Source organism: Labeo rohita, chromosome 22 (assembly GCF_022985175.1).
Source record: "Labeo rohita strain BAU-BD-2019 chromosome 22, IGBB_LRoh.1.0, whole genome shotgun sequence".
Taxonomy (NCBI): domain Eukaryota; kingdom Metazoa; phylum Chordata; class Actinopteri; order Cypriniformes; family Cyprinidae; genus Labeo; species Labeo rohita.
The window spans coordinates 32,589,874-32,604,241 of record NC_066890.1 but is presented as its reverse complement, the minus strand read 5'-3'; the positions used below and the strand labels follow the sequence as shown (position 1 = coordinate 32,604,241).

At 33.9% G+C, this 14,368-nt stretch overlaps 1 protein-coding gene across 4 annotated transcripts in view; it reads right to left on the bottom strand.

Annotated features, from left to right (window-relative positions):
* The window catches only part of patj (PATJ crumbs cell polarity complex component), a 154,737-nt gene that overhangs the window by 28,133 nt on the left and 112,236 nt on the right, over nt 1-14,368 (bottom strand). For all 4 annotated transcript variants that reach the window (XM_051094264.1, XM_051094263.1, XM_051094266.1 and 1 more), the window contains exons 31-35: nt 11,141-11,337; nt 6,025-6,116; nt 2,451-2,523; nt 1,077-1,178; nt 444-530 (exon numbers count right to left, since the gene is read on the bottom strand). In XM_051094264.1, the coding sequence (XP_050950221.1) occupies nt 444-530; nt 1,077-1,178; nt 2,451-2,523; nt 6,025-6,116; nt 11,141-11,337 (551 nt within the window). The remainder of the gene's footprint in view (nt 1-443; nt 531-1,076; nt 1,179-2,450; nt 2,524-6,024; nt 6,117-11,140; nt 11,338-14,368) is intronic.

The following is a 14,368-nucleotide window of genomic DNA, read 5'->3' as shown; positions in this document are numbered from 1 at the left end:
CGCATAATACTGTGAGCTTTCAATACAGTAATAAATTAAGGTTTCAATGAAACAACTGGACTCACTACGTTCTAAAGTGACGTTTTCAAATTAGTAACGGAGGCTTGGGCTCAGCTGTTAAACTGTCAAACTGAGATTTGAATCATAGTGGAAGAAGTAGTTTGCACAAAAGAGGGTTTTTAAAGGCACTCCGTTGTTGTATCTTATATATTTACACACTTGTGCTGTCGAACTGTTGTATAAATGCAATATAACACTCGTAGCTGTGCGATATTGCTGCATATCAGCACGCTGTGATTATCTACAGCCAATTCACAGCTACTTGTATGATATTGCTCATAATGGGTATTTCATATACAATAAATTTGCATAGCATACTGAACACATTATACATTTTACCAATAAATAATATGGTAATAGTATGTGATTAAGGTGTTCCTCACCTTTAAGGCTGACTCTCCATCTCTGAATGTCTTCTGCACCTGATCTGTCTGTGTGGAGCTCACAGGTTGCACCACGCTGGGTTGATCCTGTATGAGGAGTCAGGCAAACAGGTAAAATAAATCACGAGGCCCAGATACTCCCCGCAGAGCCTCAACTAGGTCAAAACTGCATTCGCTGCCTCCATCTAGGACAGAGTTAAGCTAGAGGCAGCCGATGACAATGAGCTGCTGTTTAGAGTCAAGCGCCCCCGAGGCACTTTCAGCTGTTTGTTTACCAAAACAAATCCACATTTAGGGCAGAAACAGCTGGTCCAAGCTCAGACTGACAATGAGGGGATGAAAGCGAGCGGAGATGGGATAGAGCCGTGAAATGCTGAGTCAAAAGTCATTATTGTTTTCATAATGATGGCAATAGGTTGCTGCATTCTTGCATCATATCTGTTGAAAAGTCTGGCTTACAAGCATGGCAGACTGAAGCCCAACATTTATTTATTTTTTTATTTACTAAACTTTATGAAACAATATTTTTTATAGAATCTTTATTTATGTATAAGTAATACTATTTGTATAATTACATAAATACAAATGTGATAAAGATAAAAGCAGGAGGGTGTTGACTCAGCAAGGACTCACCTTGATTATTAGCGGCTCAGGTGAGTTTCTGCTCAGGGGAAGGCTTTCGGGTAACTGTGGCTTCTCTGCTGGAGCTGGAAGTGCTGGCGTATTTTGATGCATCTGAAACGACAGTTCTGAAATCAGCTGATATCTCCCAAATTTTAACTTTTAGCAGTGCTAAAAAACTGGGGAACTCTAATTACCTCAATAAATTAATTAAGGAATTAAATACATGAAAGAAAAAATACATTAAATATTGTCATATAAATGATTAAATGTGACATCTATATTTATTTGTAAACATAAAATATAATAATGTAATAATAATTCATAAAAATAATAATTTAGTAAATTGGAAATTAAACTGAAATATTTTCTTTTTAAAAATGATTAATTTCTTCTATTATTTTTTCCTGAAAGTGAAAATGCTGTGGATCACAGCACATCATATTTAATGCGTGTTTCAATATATACAAAAGCATGTATATTTATTTATATAAATAAATACAATATTACCGGATTAATATAATACATCATCAAATAATAGAAAACTGATATAACAGTTTAATAATAATATCTTAATTATTAAAGTTATTATCTATATCTTTTAAAAAATTAAGAATTTATGATTAATTTATAAATGATTAAGAAAAAATATTTATACATATATAATGTGACATCTATATTTATTTGTAAATATAAATTATGAAATATGATATATGAAATATGTTTCTTATTTAAATTATCATTATTATTATTATTATTATTATTATTATTATTATTATTATTATTATTATTATTATTATTATTCTTATTTTCAAATATTTTTTCCTGAAACTGAAAATGCTGTGAATCAAGGTACAGGTGCAAGGTACTCGCAATCAATCAACACAATATTACCAGATGAGTATAAAAATATATAATCTAATAATAAAAAATATTGTTATTAACAGTTTAATATTAATATCTAAAATATTACATGTATTACATACATTTTTAAAATATTTTATTAGCAAATAATGTATTTTTAATTTGATTAAATAAAAATGTACATATATTTTACTTATTATTTGTAAATGTATTTATTTATTTTTACTTATTTATTAATGTTAATTAAACTGAAATACTTTCAAATATCTTTTGCTGAAAGTGAACATCAATGCAATCAATCAAATACTTTCAATTGCAATGTTTCAATATTAAATGAACAAATATATATAGCATAAAATGAGCATAAGCATGACATTTATGTTACGTGGAGTATGAACAAATTTATTTATATTTTTTAACTAGTCAGGATAAAAACAGCAGATTTACAGAGAAGAAATTGTAAATCACAGAAACACTTAAATATGAACAAAATAAAATATGGCTGTTCATAAAGTGCCGTACCTCACTGGAGTAGAATGAGGAAGGTGGGGATGGAAAAGGAGCGACAGCCATTTGATTGATAGCATCTTCATTCCTGAAAGATTTCAACAGACAGAAAAGATCAAATGTTAATATCCATTCACAGCAAATCCCATAGAATAACACAAAAGTATAAAGCATTCACACAGTTTCACAAAAACACTGACACAAAATTTAAATAATTTGCAATTTCACCAGCAAAACATCTTAAGGCGAGACACCGCAGGTGAATATGGTAAAAAAAAAAAAACTAATAGTTATCACTTTACTTACCCAGTTGATTGATCACATTAATAATTTCAAACAAGTGTTAGGTTTACATATGCAAATGGGGCATTATTTAACGAAATATGTGACAATTTGCATACATACAAGTTTCAAAATTCCTGTTTTGAAAAGCTGCCATTGATTTCCATAGTAGTTTTTTCGTAATATGGCATACAAATAAATGGCTACTGTCAACTATTTAATTCCCAACAATCTTCAAAAAATTTCCTTTTTGTGTTCAACAGAACTCGTAAGGTCAGAAGGTGAGTAACTACTAACAGTATTTTCATTTTTGGGTGAATGATCCCTTTAAAAACCAACTGAGAAAAATAAATCCCATGCTTTCAGCGATGTCAAAATTGGTCTCGCTCGCTCTCAACTTCTCATGTTCCCACATGGCTCTTGGCAGTTTTCTCAGCTCAGATCGATAAGCACTGATGGGTCAGATGAATTGAAATGTTGTGCTATGAATCCTCAGAGCCTCTTCCTCAAGATCTTAGGTCGACGAGTAATATCGCTTCCTACATCCCTCCTTCTGTTCACCTTGACGCTATATTGTCTCTGCACACTAAATGACCCGTTTCCAATTACAGGTAATGTTTTTTTTTTTGTCAAGGTAAGGTCGACAGAGGTGATCAGAATTTATGAAACGATCAATCCTCAGCTCGAAACACCAAATCTGAACTAGGGTCACCAGTCCTGATTTCATCCATGCTCCCTTCGCTAAATAACTTGGAAAGCGGCCACAATGAGGCGATGACATTTTGCCATTGGCGTCACAGGTGGACGCGGCTCAATCTTGACCACTGGCCAGTTGCGTCGCCATGGCAACGTGCTTTTCTCAATTGCATTCCATCATGTGTCGCCAAATGACTTTTGACAGAATACAAATCATTGACAAGGGCTTTGAATTACAGAGCAAACTAGACGCAAACTGTGCATTCAGTAGCACATTAACATTCGTTTTGACAGACGTACACTAAGCTGCCGATCATATTTCTCAGACTTCTGATAATTAGCTGTAGATAGCGAGGAGATATTAATGTCTACACAGCCGTTATCAGAAAAACCAGTCTTGGAATGACAAAACAACCAGTCAAAATAAAGGTCAAGCTAACAAATACTCTTACAAAAGCATGAGATATGAACAGAGAGTGATGATAAGGCTCTGATTATGTCTGTAATGACAGTCAGTGTTTGTTTATGATGGACTTAAGGGCTGTGCTGTTTTAAAACCATGTATCACGTTGCAAAAAAATCCTCTCAGCTATCAAAAAATGCTTTATAGTGATAGCAGTCCCAGATTATTACACCATATCAGACTTCAGTCTGTGGATGGGAGGACGTGACAACTCTAGAAATAGTGCTATCAAAATGCCATCAAGTATCATATCAAATGTATCAATGTCACATGGCTTTGCTCATGTTGCCAATACACACAAGCCAGCATGCGTTTGATTCGGTACGATGTCTCCACTCTTCCAAGCGATATCGAGTTTAGCCATATAATGCATATGGAGGTCAAAATTGATCAGTATGCTGTGATTTTATATCATTTATTTGTCTATTTAAACTTGTTTCTGACCCTAATCAATGTTTTTTTCATATTTTTTGTCATAGGATGAGAAAAAAATGGTATTGAAAACCTAAGAATGCATAAAGTGGGTTAAAATGACCTTGAATTCACAGTATTTATAAGGCAAAAAAAAGCAAAAAACATTCTTTAAAAAATTGTCAAACAAAATGAAAAAAATGAAAAAATGGTAAACAAAGAAATAAAATAATTTTCTCCTGTTAAAAACAGAAAAAAGTTTAATAAAAAAACAACAACAACACAAGAAACAAAAACAAAAAAAAAAATAACAAACAAGAAAAAAATGTGAAAATGGTAACAAAAAAAAACAAAAAAACAAAAAAAAACACCAAAAAGAAAAAGAAAAAGTGTGAAAATATAAAAAAAGTCAACAAAACTAAACTAAGCAGAGAAATGTGGGTGGAAATGGCAACAAAACAAAACAAAAAACAAAAAAAGATACTTGGGGGTAAATGAGAACAAAACAAACAAACAAACAAAAAAACAACAACTAAAAACAGCAACAACAACAACAAAAAAAAAAAAAAAAAAAAAAAAAAAAAAAATCAAACAAAAAAGTTTGAAAATGGAAACAAAAACAAAACAAAATAAAAATGAGATACTTTGGGGTAAATGAGTACAAAAAAACAAACAAACAAAAAAACAAAAAAGAACAACAAAAAACAAGCAAAAACACCAAAAACAAGAACAAAAAACAATCAAACAAAAAAGTTTGAAAATGGCAACAAAACAAAAACGAGATGCTTGGCGGTAAATGTGAAAAAACAACCAATCAAACAAACAAACAAACAAAGAAGACCCAAAAGAACAACTACAAGCACCAAAAACAACAAAAAACAATCTCACAAAAAAGTGTGAAAATGGTAAAACAAAATAAACAAAACATACAAAAAATCTTGAACATTTAAAAAGTCAACAAACCTAAAAGCAGAGAAACATTTAAAACTTTTGTCTATTTAGACTTGCTTCTGGTCCTAATCAATGTTATTTTCATATTTTTGTATAAAGTGGGTCAAAATGACCCTGAATTTTTTACAAGGCAAATGAATGTATAACACACACACACACACAGTTCTTTTACAACATAACCAAACAAAAAAACACAAAAAAAAAAAAAAAAAGTGTAAAAATTAAAGAAATAAAATATTATTGTCTAAACTGTTAACTTCAGATGGGTTTATAAGTTTAATAAAAGTACTGGCACCGACTCTGATCGCTTCAGTCCTACACAGACTGCCACTGCCTCCTTAAAAAGCCTGCTTTATGATCCTAATTAGCCACGGTGCTTTGGGTTTTCAGCTTGATCAAGGAGTTTGGACAGGAGGAAAAAAAAAAAGCAATACATTTGTATCTGGGCAAGTCAGATTGCTTGGTTTGTGTAAGAGGAAAGGACGGCTGTTTCTGTTGGTTCACAGACACTGACAATAATTCACAACATTTTCAGCTTGTTACAAACATTAGAGCTGTCAATGTATTAATAATTGATAATGATATTATTCTCAAATCTGGTGCAATTAATCATGTTTCAAAGCTCCAGAGGTAAAAACTAACACACTATAATAAATTCATGATCTCGTTATTTTTAATGAGTTAAAGAAATCGCAACAAAGCTGAAATGAGAGTCATTTCTTAGTAGTGAACAGATGGTAGCGTGTGAAAACAGCAGGCTGAGGGTTGTGTCTGAGGGTTTCTTACCTGACCAGGACGAGTTTGACCTTTGACGCAGCGCTTTTTATTATGGCCGATGCGTTCTGGTGGCTCCTGCCGTACAACACCTGGTTGTTTATCTGATGGGAGCACAAAAACTACTGTTAGTAAAGGACAAAAAAAACAAGGCTTGTCAAAGAAAACTGTAAAATTATGTTACCATTGTAATGATATTACATTTTATGACCAGTTCATATGCAGCAATGTAGGTAAATCAAAAACTGAAATATACAGATAATATATGAACCAGGTGCAACAAAAGTAAAACTGAAAAACTGGGGGGGAAATGGAAACGAAACAAAACAGTAAAACTTGTGGGGAAATGTCAACAACAAAAAACAAAACAAAAAAGAGATACAAAAAAAGGGGAAAATGACAAGCAAAAACAAGCAAACAAAAAAGTGTGAAAATGGTAACAAAAACAAAATAAACAAACAAAAAAAGACCAAAAACAACAACTACCAACTACCAATAAGAAAAACAAAACTGAACAAAACAGAAGCTTGGGGGAAATGGCAACAAAACAAAAACACAAACAAAAACAAAAAAAAAAGAAAAAAGCATGACAATTTAAAAAGGTCAACAAAACAAAACTGTGAAACTTGCTGGCAAATGGCAACAAAAGCAAAAAATAGAAACAAAAACAAGGAAAATGACAACAAAGCAAAACAAAAAAGAGATACTTGAGGGAAAATGGCAACAAAACAAAACAGGAATTTAGGGAAAAATGGCAACAAAACAAAAACACAAAAACTAAAACACCACCAACAACAACAACAACAAAAAACAAGCAAACAAAAAAAGTGTGAAAAAGGTAAGAAAACTACAAAATAAGCAAAAACAAACAAAAAGCATGAACATTTAAAAAGTCAACAAAACTAAAAGCAGAGAAACTTGTGGGAAAATGGCAACAAAAAACAAAACAAAAAACAAACTTGGGAGAAAATGGCAACAAAACAAAACAAAACAAACAAAAAAAAGGTAAACATTTTTTAAAACGAAACAAAAAACAAAAACAAAAACAAAAACAAAACCGAGAACAAAACAAGACAGAAAATTGGGGGTAAATAGCAACAAAGTTTCAATACATAAACTTTACACTTACACTTCCAATATTTTCATATAAATTTAACCTGAAATCTTAATGTTGTAAAACGTTATGTGTGTCATGTTTACTATTAGTCAACAACTAGCATAAATAGACTTCACTACATCTACATTTGAACTCCGATAACCACATCCCTAAAACCTGTGGTAATAACATGCTACTTTTGTGTATGAGTTTGCTCTGCTAAACTGTTTACAAATAACCGGCACCTGAGTTAGCGAACACGCATTTGAGACCGTTTGACTTGTGTCTCCAATCACCTGTGACAGAATCATTAGGCAGGAGCACCAGTGGATCGTGACTAACGGCGCAGTGTGTTCACGTCTAATGGAGACAGATATTAGACGAAGGTCAGCGAGCACGGCTCTGAGCCTCGCCTGCACCGGGCCTCAAACTCCACACCAAAATACGGCATCCGTACATGTCGACCAAATTGCTAAATCGATAGGTAATTCCGAGGAGGAAACGAACGTGGGAACCGAAATGCCATCTGGATGGGAAAAGAGTAGGGAATTTATTGTGGGATGCAACAATACGGAGGAACAGATGAGTTCAATCAGAAATGGATTGCGAATGCTTCCTCAGTTTGAACTGAATGTAAATTAAAGTCGCAAACAGGATTTAGAGCTGTTTGAAAGTCTACAGAAAGAGAAGAGTTTTAATAATACTTTAGTTTTAATGTAATATACACACTGTGCCATTTCCATAAATATTAAATTATATTTTTAAACACACATATATATATATATATATATATATATATATATATATATATATATATATATAATTACTAACTGCATTTTATTTAATTATCTTTTTTTAATTTTATGGTCAGATATGTTCACCAAAATGTTTCATAAATTATATAATTATATAAATGAATAGATTATTATAGATTGAATATTAATTTGTGAAAAATGCAGATTTGCTTTTTAAAATTTCAATAATCTGAAGGAAAACGTGACCTATTGTTATCAGTGTGTTTCAGCTCGCAATGAATTATGTCCTATGGTGAGGTTGTAATGTTGAAGGAGTTAGAGAAACACTTGGAGAGATAAAGCGAGGCAGAGAAGGTGATAAGCCCAGACACAGATAGTGAAACTGAGGGCAGGTGGCTTCATTTGAAATTCATCCGGCCATCAGAGGCAAAACCCTACACTCTCGTTTGCACATTAATTTTGCAGGCACAGATACGAATGGGAAGAGACAGAGATAGAGGAACCAGCTGATCCACATCCAGAACAGAGAGCCTGGCCTCCACGTCCCTCAAGGTTCAAAGTGATTTAGCCTGTGCGAGACTGACCTAGACAACCCTCGAGCTCCATGCTTCATTCAGCATTAGAGCAGAATGAGAATGAAATTGATGGAGACCACCATTTTCCCCTTGGATTACAAGGGGCTCAACAGGAAAAGGCTATTACCTAGAGAAAGAAAAAATGAAAGCGAGAGGGATAGATAGCTTCTACATCCTGAGAACTGACTCATTATTCCTCACTGGGAGCTATGTTCGAGTTTCATTGCAAAAAAAGGTAGGGACGGTTTGGTTTAACACATATTTATGTATCATTATTAATAAATTATATTAATTAAGTAATATAGTTCACTCATTAAGAATAATATTAATTATATATAATATTAAATATATATGATATAATATTTTAATGTCATGTCATTAATTCATAATTAAAAAGTTATATTTAAAAAAATTACTAATTAACAAAATTAGTAAACACATTATATATATATATATTTTATACACTATAGATAGAATAAACAAATGATAGATAGAACGACAGAACAACAGAATGATAGCTAGATAGAAAGACAGGTAGATAGATGGAGATATCTATAGAGTAAACAAACGAACGAATGAACGAGCAAGCGATAGATATAGCAAACAATAGATAGATGGAGCGAATGAACAAATGATAGATAGATAGATAGATAGATAGATAGATAGATAGATAGTTGATTGATAGATAGATAGATAGATAGATAGATAGATAGATAGATAGTTGATAGATAGATAGATAGATAAGACAGACAGATAGATAGATGTCATATAGATGAGCGAGCGAACGAACAAACAAACGTTAGATGGATAGATAGATGGATAGATGGAGCGAATGAACAAACAAATGACAGATCGATAGATGATAGATACATGATAGATAGATATAGATAGAGCGAATAAACGAATGAACGTAAAATAGCGAGTGAACAAATGATACATAGATAGACAGGCAGATAAATTGAGCGAACGAACGAATGAATGAATGAACAATCAATCAACAGATAGACAGATATCGAGCAAGCAAACGAACAACCAAATGATAGATAGATAGATACATAGATGAATGATAGATAGATGGAACAACAAATGAACGAACGATAGATAGAGCGAACGGTAGATAGATGGAGCAAACAAACGAATGATAGATATAGAGTGAATGAATGAATGAACAAACAATCGATCTAGATAGATGTAGAGCAAGCAAACGAACGAACGAATGAACGTTAGATAAAGATAGAGTGAACAATAGATATATGGAGCAAACAAACGAAACAAATGAGAGAAAGATATAGAGCAAACAACAGATAGATGGAGCAACAAATGAACAAACGATAGATAGAGCGAACGCTAAATAGATGGAGTGAACGAACGAATGATAGATATAGAGTGAACGAAAAAATGAACAAAATCGATCTAGATAGATGTAGAGCAAGCAAGCGAATGAACAAACGTTAGATAAAGAGAGCGAACCATAGATATATGGAGCAAACAAACGAAACAAACGAGAGAAAGATATAAATAGAGCAAACGATAGATAGATGGAGCAACAAATGAACGAACAATAGATAGAGTGAACGCTACATAGATGGAGTGAACGAACGAATGACTGATATAGAGTAAACGAATGAATGAACGAACAACTGATCTAGATAGATGCAGAGCAAGCAAACAAACAAACAAGAGAGATAGATAGATACAGATAGAGCAAACAATAGATAAATGCAGCAACAAACGAACCATAGATAGAGCGAATGCTAGATAGATGGAGCGAACAAACGAATGATAGATATAGAGTGAACGAATGAATGAACGAACAATCTATCTAGATAGATATAGAGCAAGTGAACGAACAACCGAATGATAGATAGATGGAGCAAACAAACGAACAAACGAGAGATAGATATAGATAGAGCAAATGATAGATAGAGGGAGCAACAAACGAACCATAGATAGAGCGAATGCTAGATAGATGGAGCGAACGAACGAATGACAGATATAGAGTGAACGAATTGTGACAAAGCGCTAAATGACAAAGTGGCTAAACAGATAAAGACAGAGCAAACGATAAATAGATGGAGCAAATGAAGAAACAAATGAGAGATAGAGTGAGCGCTAGATATATGGAGTGAACAACGAACTACAGATAGATATAGATGGAACAAATGAATCATAGATAGAGCAAATGCAAATAGATGGAGTGAATGAACGAACGATAGATAGACAGACAGACGTAGCGAACGAAAGACAGATAGATGAAGCAAACGAAAGACAGATAGATGAAGCAAACATATAAAAAATGTTAGAGCGAATGAAACAAACGAACGATAGATAGACAGAGCAAATGAATGAACAAACGATGGAGAGATAAAAATAACGTTTAATAATAATGATGAATATGCATGATCAAAGTCATTCATTAATAAAAATAATATAATAATCTAAATGCAATTAATAAATATTTACATTTTAATAAAACATTATTATTATTATTATGATTATTGGCTACTTATTAATTCATATCAAGCAATTCATATCAGTTATAATAATTGCTAATGAACAAGTATTTTAATATGATTTTTTTTTTTCTGTTTTGTAAGAGAATGATTGTTCAGAAAGCTGAAGATATTCACCTTCTCTAAGCCCCACCTCAACAATTCATCACCCACCACTCAATCATTTAACTTTGTGTTTGCGCATTTCACCTCTAACAGCTCGTCGCCCACTCTGATGCGTCCGTCTCGGCTGGCCGGCCCTCCGGCGGTGATCCCCACCACGAAGATGCTCATGCAGGAGCGATCCCTGTTCCCAGCCAAACTGAGGCCCAAGCCATTCCGGTCTTTTTCTAGTTCCACAATCAGCAGCTCTCCCGGCAGGTCCGCGTACCTCTGCCTGATCACCTCTAAATGCAAACATGGAGAGAGGACACGTTAGACAGGGAATAAGACTGGACACAAAAGCAATTACTTTCCTAGAGGACAAAGATAAAGGTATTGTTTACACTAGCGTCTATTCATCAAGCCGGGTATAGTAAACAGTATTGACACGCAATCCGAAAAGCCCCAAGGCTCAGAGAGCAAAGCATTTCTCATTTCAAGAACGTCCTCAGTATCTCATCTGGGAACCGAGCCTAGCATGGCGTGCAATTACATGTTATGTCATCATATGCAGTGCTTTTTAAAGAGATAGTTTAGCCAAAAATGAAAATTCTGCCATTAATTACTCACCCTAATGTTGTTTCAGTCCCATAAGCCCTTTGTTCATCTTTAGAATGCAAATTAAGATATTTATGAAATCCAAGAGCTTTCTGACCCTGCACAGACAGCAATAAAATGCTCAAGGCCCAGTAAGGACATCGATAAAATAGTCCATGTCACATCAGCGGTTCAACCGTAATGTTATGAAGCTACTAGAATACTTGTGTGCAAAGAAAACAAAAAAAACGACTTTTTCAACAATTTCTTTTCTTCCGGATATCAAAAATATCTTAATTTGAATTTCGAAGATGAACAAAGGGCTTATGGGTTTGGAACGACATGAGAATGACATTTTTGGGTGAACTATCTCTTTAAGACCAATCCAAATCTAACCAAATACATACAGTCAATTGTGGCGCCCGTCTATGGCCATGTAAACACATGGCAACTAAATTCATTAAAAGGTCAATTTACCCTTTAGTACTTAATTCTGTTTTGTACACACACTCATTCAACAAACGAATCGACTTGAAAATGGAGGTAGTGGCAACCAAATTTACAGCAATTATTGACCACTTATATGACGTATTTCCTGTATTTGCCCCAAGTGTTCAAGTGAGGATAAGGACCACAAGTGTGTGTCAAACTTTTCATTACCTGATGGGATACACTTATAATGTTGTAAAAATGCACTTTTTTTTCAGAGCTTTATTTTTATTTTCAATGCTTTGTATATTAAAATCAACATCTAAGTGTCTGTTCAGTAGTCCCTATAACAGATGACTCAATTTGTGGTGCTTCAGATTAAGTGATAAAAAGCAGTTGCAAATGTTGTACTAAATTAGATGTAATATCTATGCATTATATTAATATTTAACTTGCATTGAAAAGGTTTCTGTGACCTCTCGTGAGATCTCGGCAAAAAGTCACGTGATTTATTTCCAGAACATGATGGATGATGGGATACACTAAGCCTCGAATACTGCTCCTGAGCAGTATTCAAGATAGTGTGGATTTAGTGTGTGTTAAGGGCACTGCACTTTGGCACGTTTCAGACCTGGGACAGTCTTGCGCACTTACTTCCTGTCGCACGCACTTTCAAGTGGCCAAGACCGCAAGTGTGGGTATTTGGACAAGGCATTCATGTAGTGTATGGAACCGAACTGAACAACAAGCAGTTAATGATGTATTTAAACAGGCATCAGAGTTGTGTCTTTCCTGTATGTGGTACATTTTGACTCAGTGTTGCCAGATCTTAGTAGAAAAAAAAAATCTAATTAAAACAAGCCCATTATAAACTCAGGAAGTTACTTGCTAGTATTATAAAATGATAAAAATGAGCATGATGGAGAGAAAAAGCAAGGACGACTTTGTTGCCAGTTGCTCTAAGCACAGCTTGCCTCTTGCACATGTAGGCAGCTGCTGTATTATAAAATACAGAGTTTAGCTCCACAATGGCTGCTAAGAATGACAACAACCGTTTACACGGTTGTCAAGGATAAACAGAGCAAATGTGGGCAGTCACACCAAGTCTTTGTTTTGGTTCATTTACACTGAAACGCAGCCCTAGAGATTTCTGATATAGGGTCTGCAGCGATTCCGAACGGTTGGAAGGGTCGAAAATGGTGTAGTAATGTGAACAACAGGCGTTAGCGTAACAAATGTTATCCATATTAAAACAAAAATGTAAAACGTAGCCTCAAATCCAAAACGTTATCTTGGAAATCAACCGCTGGATCGATTTAAGAGCCAACACGACGAACATAACGAGTCTTTGGTCGTTGTAATATTACTTCGGTTAAAAAAAACAAAAAAGTGTATTCCAAATGTGCGACATGGCAAAAACGTTGCAGAATGTAGCATCACTTGTCAGTTTCGAGTCTGTTCCACACATCTACGAAACAATAATTTATTAATACTCATGTATTTAAATGCGACTACTCCTGAAACATTACAGTGTGCACGTAGCCTATGCACCTTATTCTTCAACGCTAAAGTAAGCCTATGGGCAAGACTTCTGGTTCATTAGCCGCTATAGGTAAATAACGAAAAGAATAACAATGTGCAGTAAACGGTAAAAGTGTTTGCACTACAAACCAGCATGTCTATAATTAAGATAATACATTAAAATAATATGGTAAGACACTAACATTTGCAATATCAAGCCGCAAAATGAGTTTTGTACATTTAAAAATAGCTAGATGCCAATAGCTGCGCCCATTCTTACAGGATAAATATGGTGGATATTACTTTGAATCAATTAAATGAGTAGTCCACTTCCAGATCCAAAATTTACAGATAATGTACTCACCCCCTTGTCATCCAAGATGTTAATGTCTTTCTTTCTTCAGTCATAAAGAAATTATGTTTTTTTGAGGAAAACTTTTCAGGATACCTTTCCATACAATGGACTGCTATGGTGCCCCGAGTTTGAACTTCCAAAATGCAGTTTAAATGCTTCAAAGGGCTCTAAATGATCCCAGCTGAGAAATAAGGGTCTTATCTAGCAAAACAATTGGTTATTTTCTAAAAAAAATTACAATTTATATCCTTTTTAACCTTTAACCTCTCATTTTCTCCAAATTTAAAATGATCCTACATCGCTTTTTTACCTTTTTTTCTAAAGGGCATTTGACCTTCTTTGCATGTTCACTTTGTAAACACTGGGTTGCGATTTAGGACAATTTTGAAATTGGAAAAGAAAATGAGACGGGAGTTCTTCAATATAACCTAACT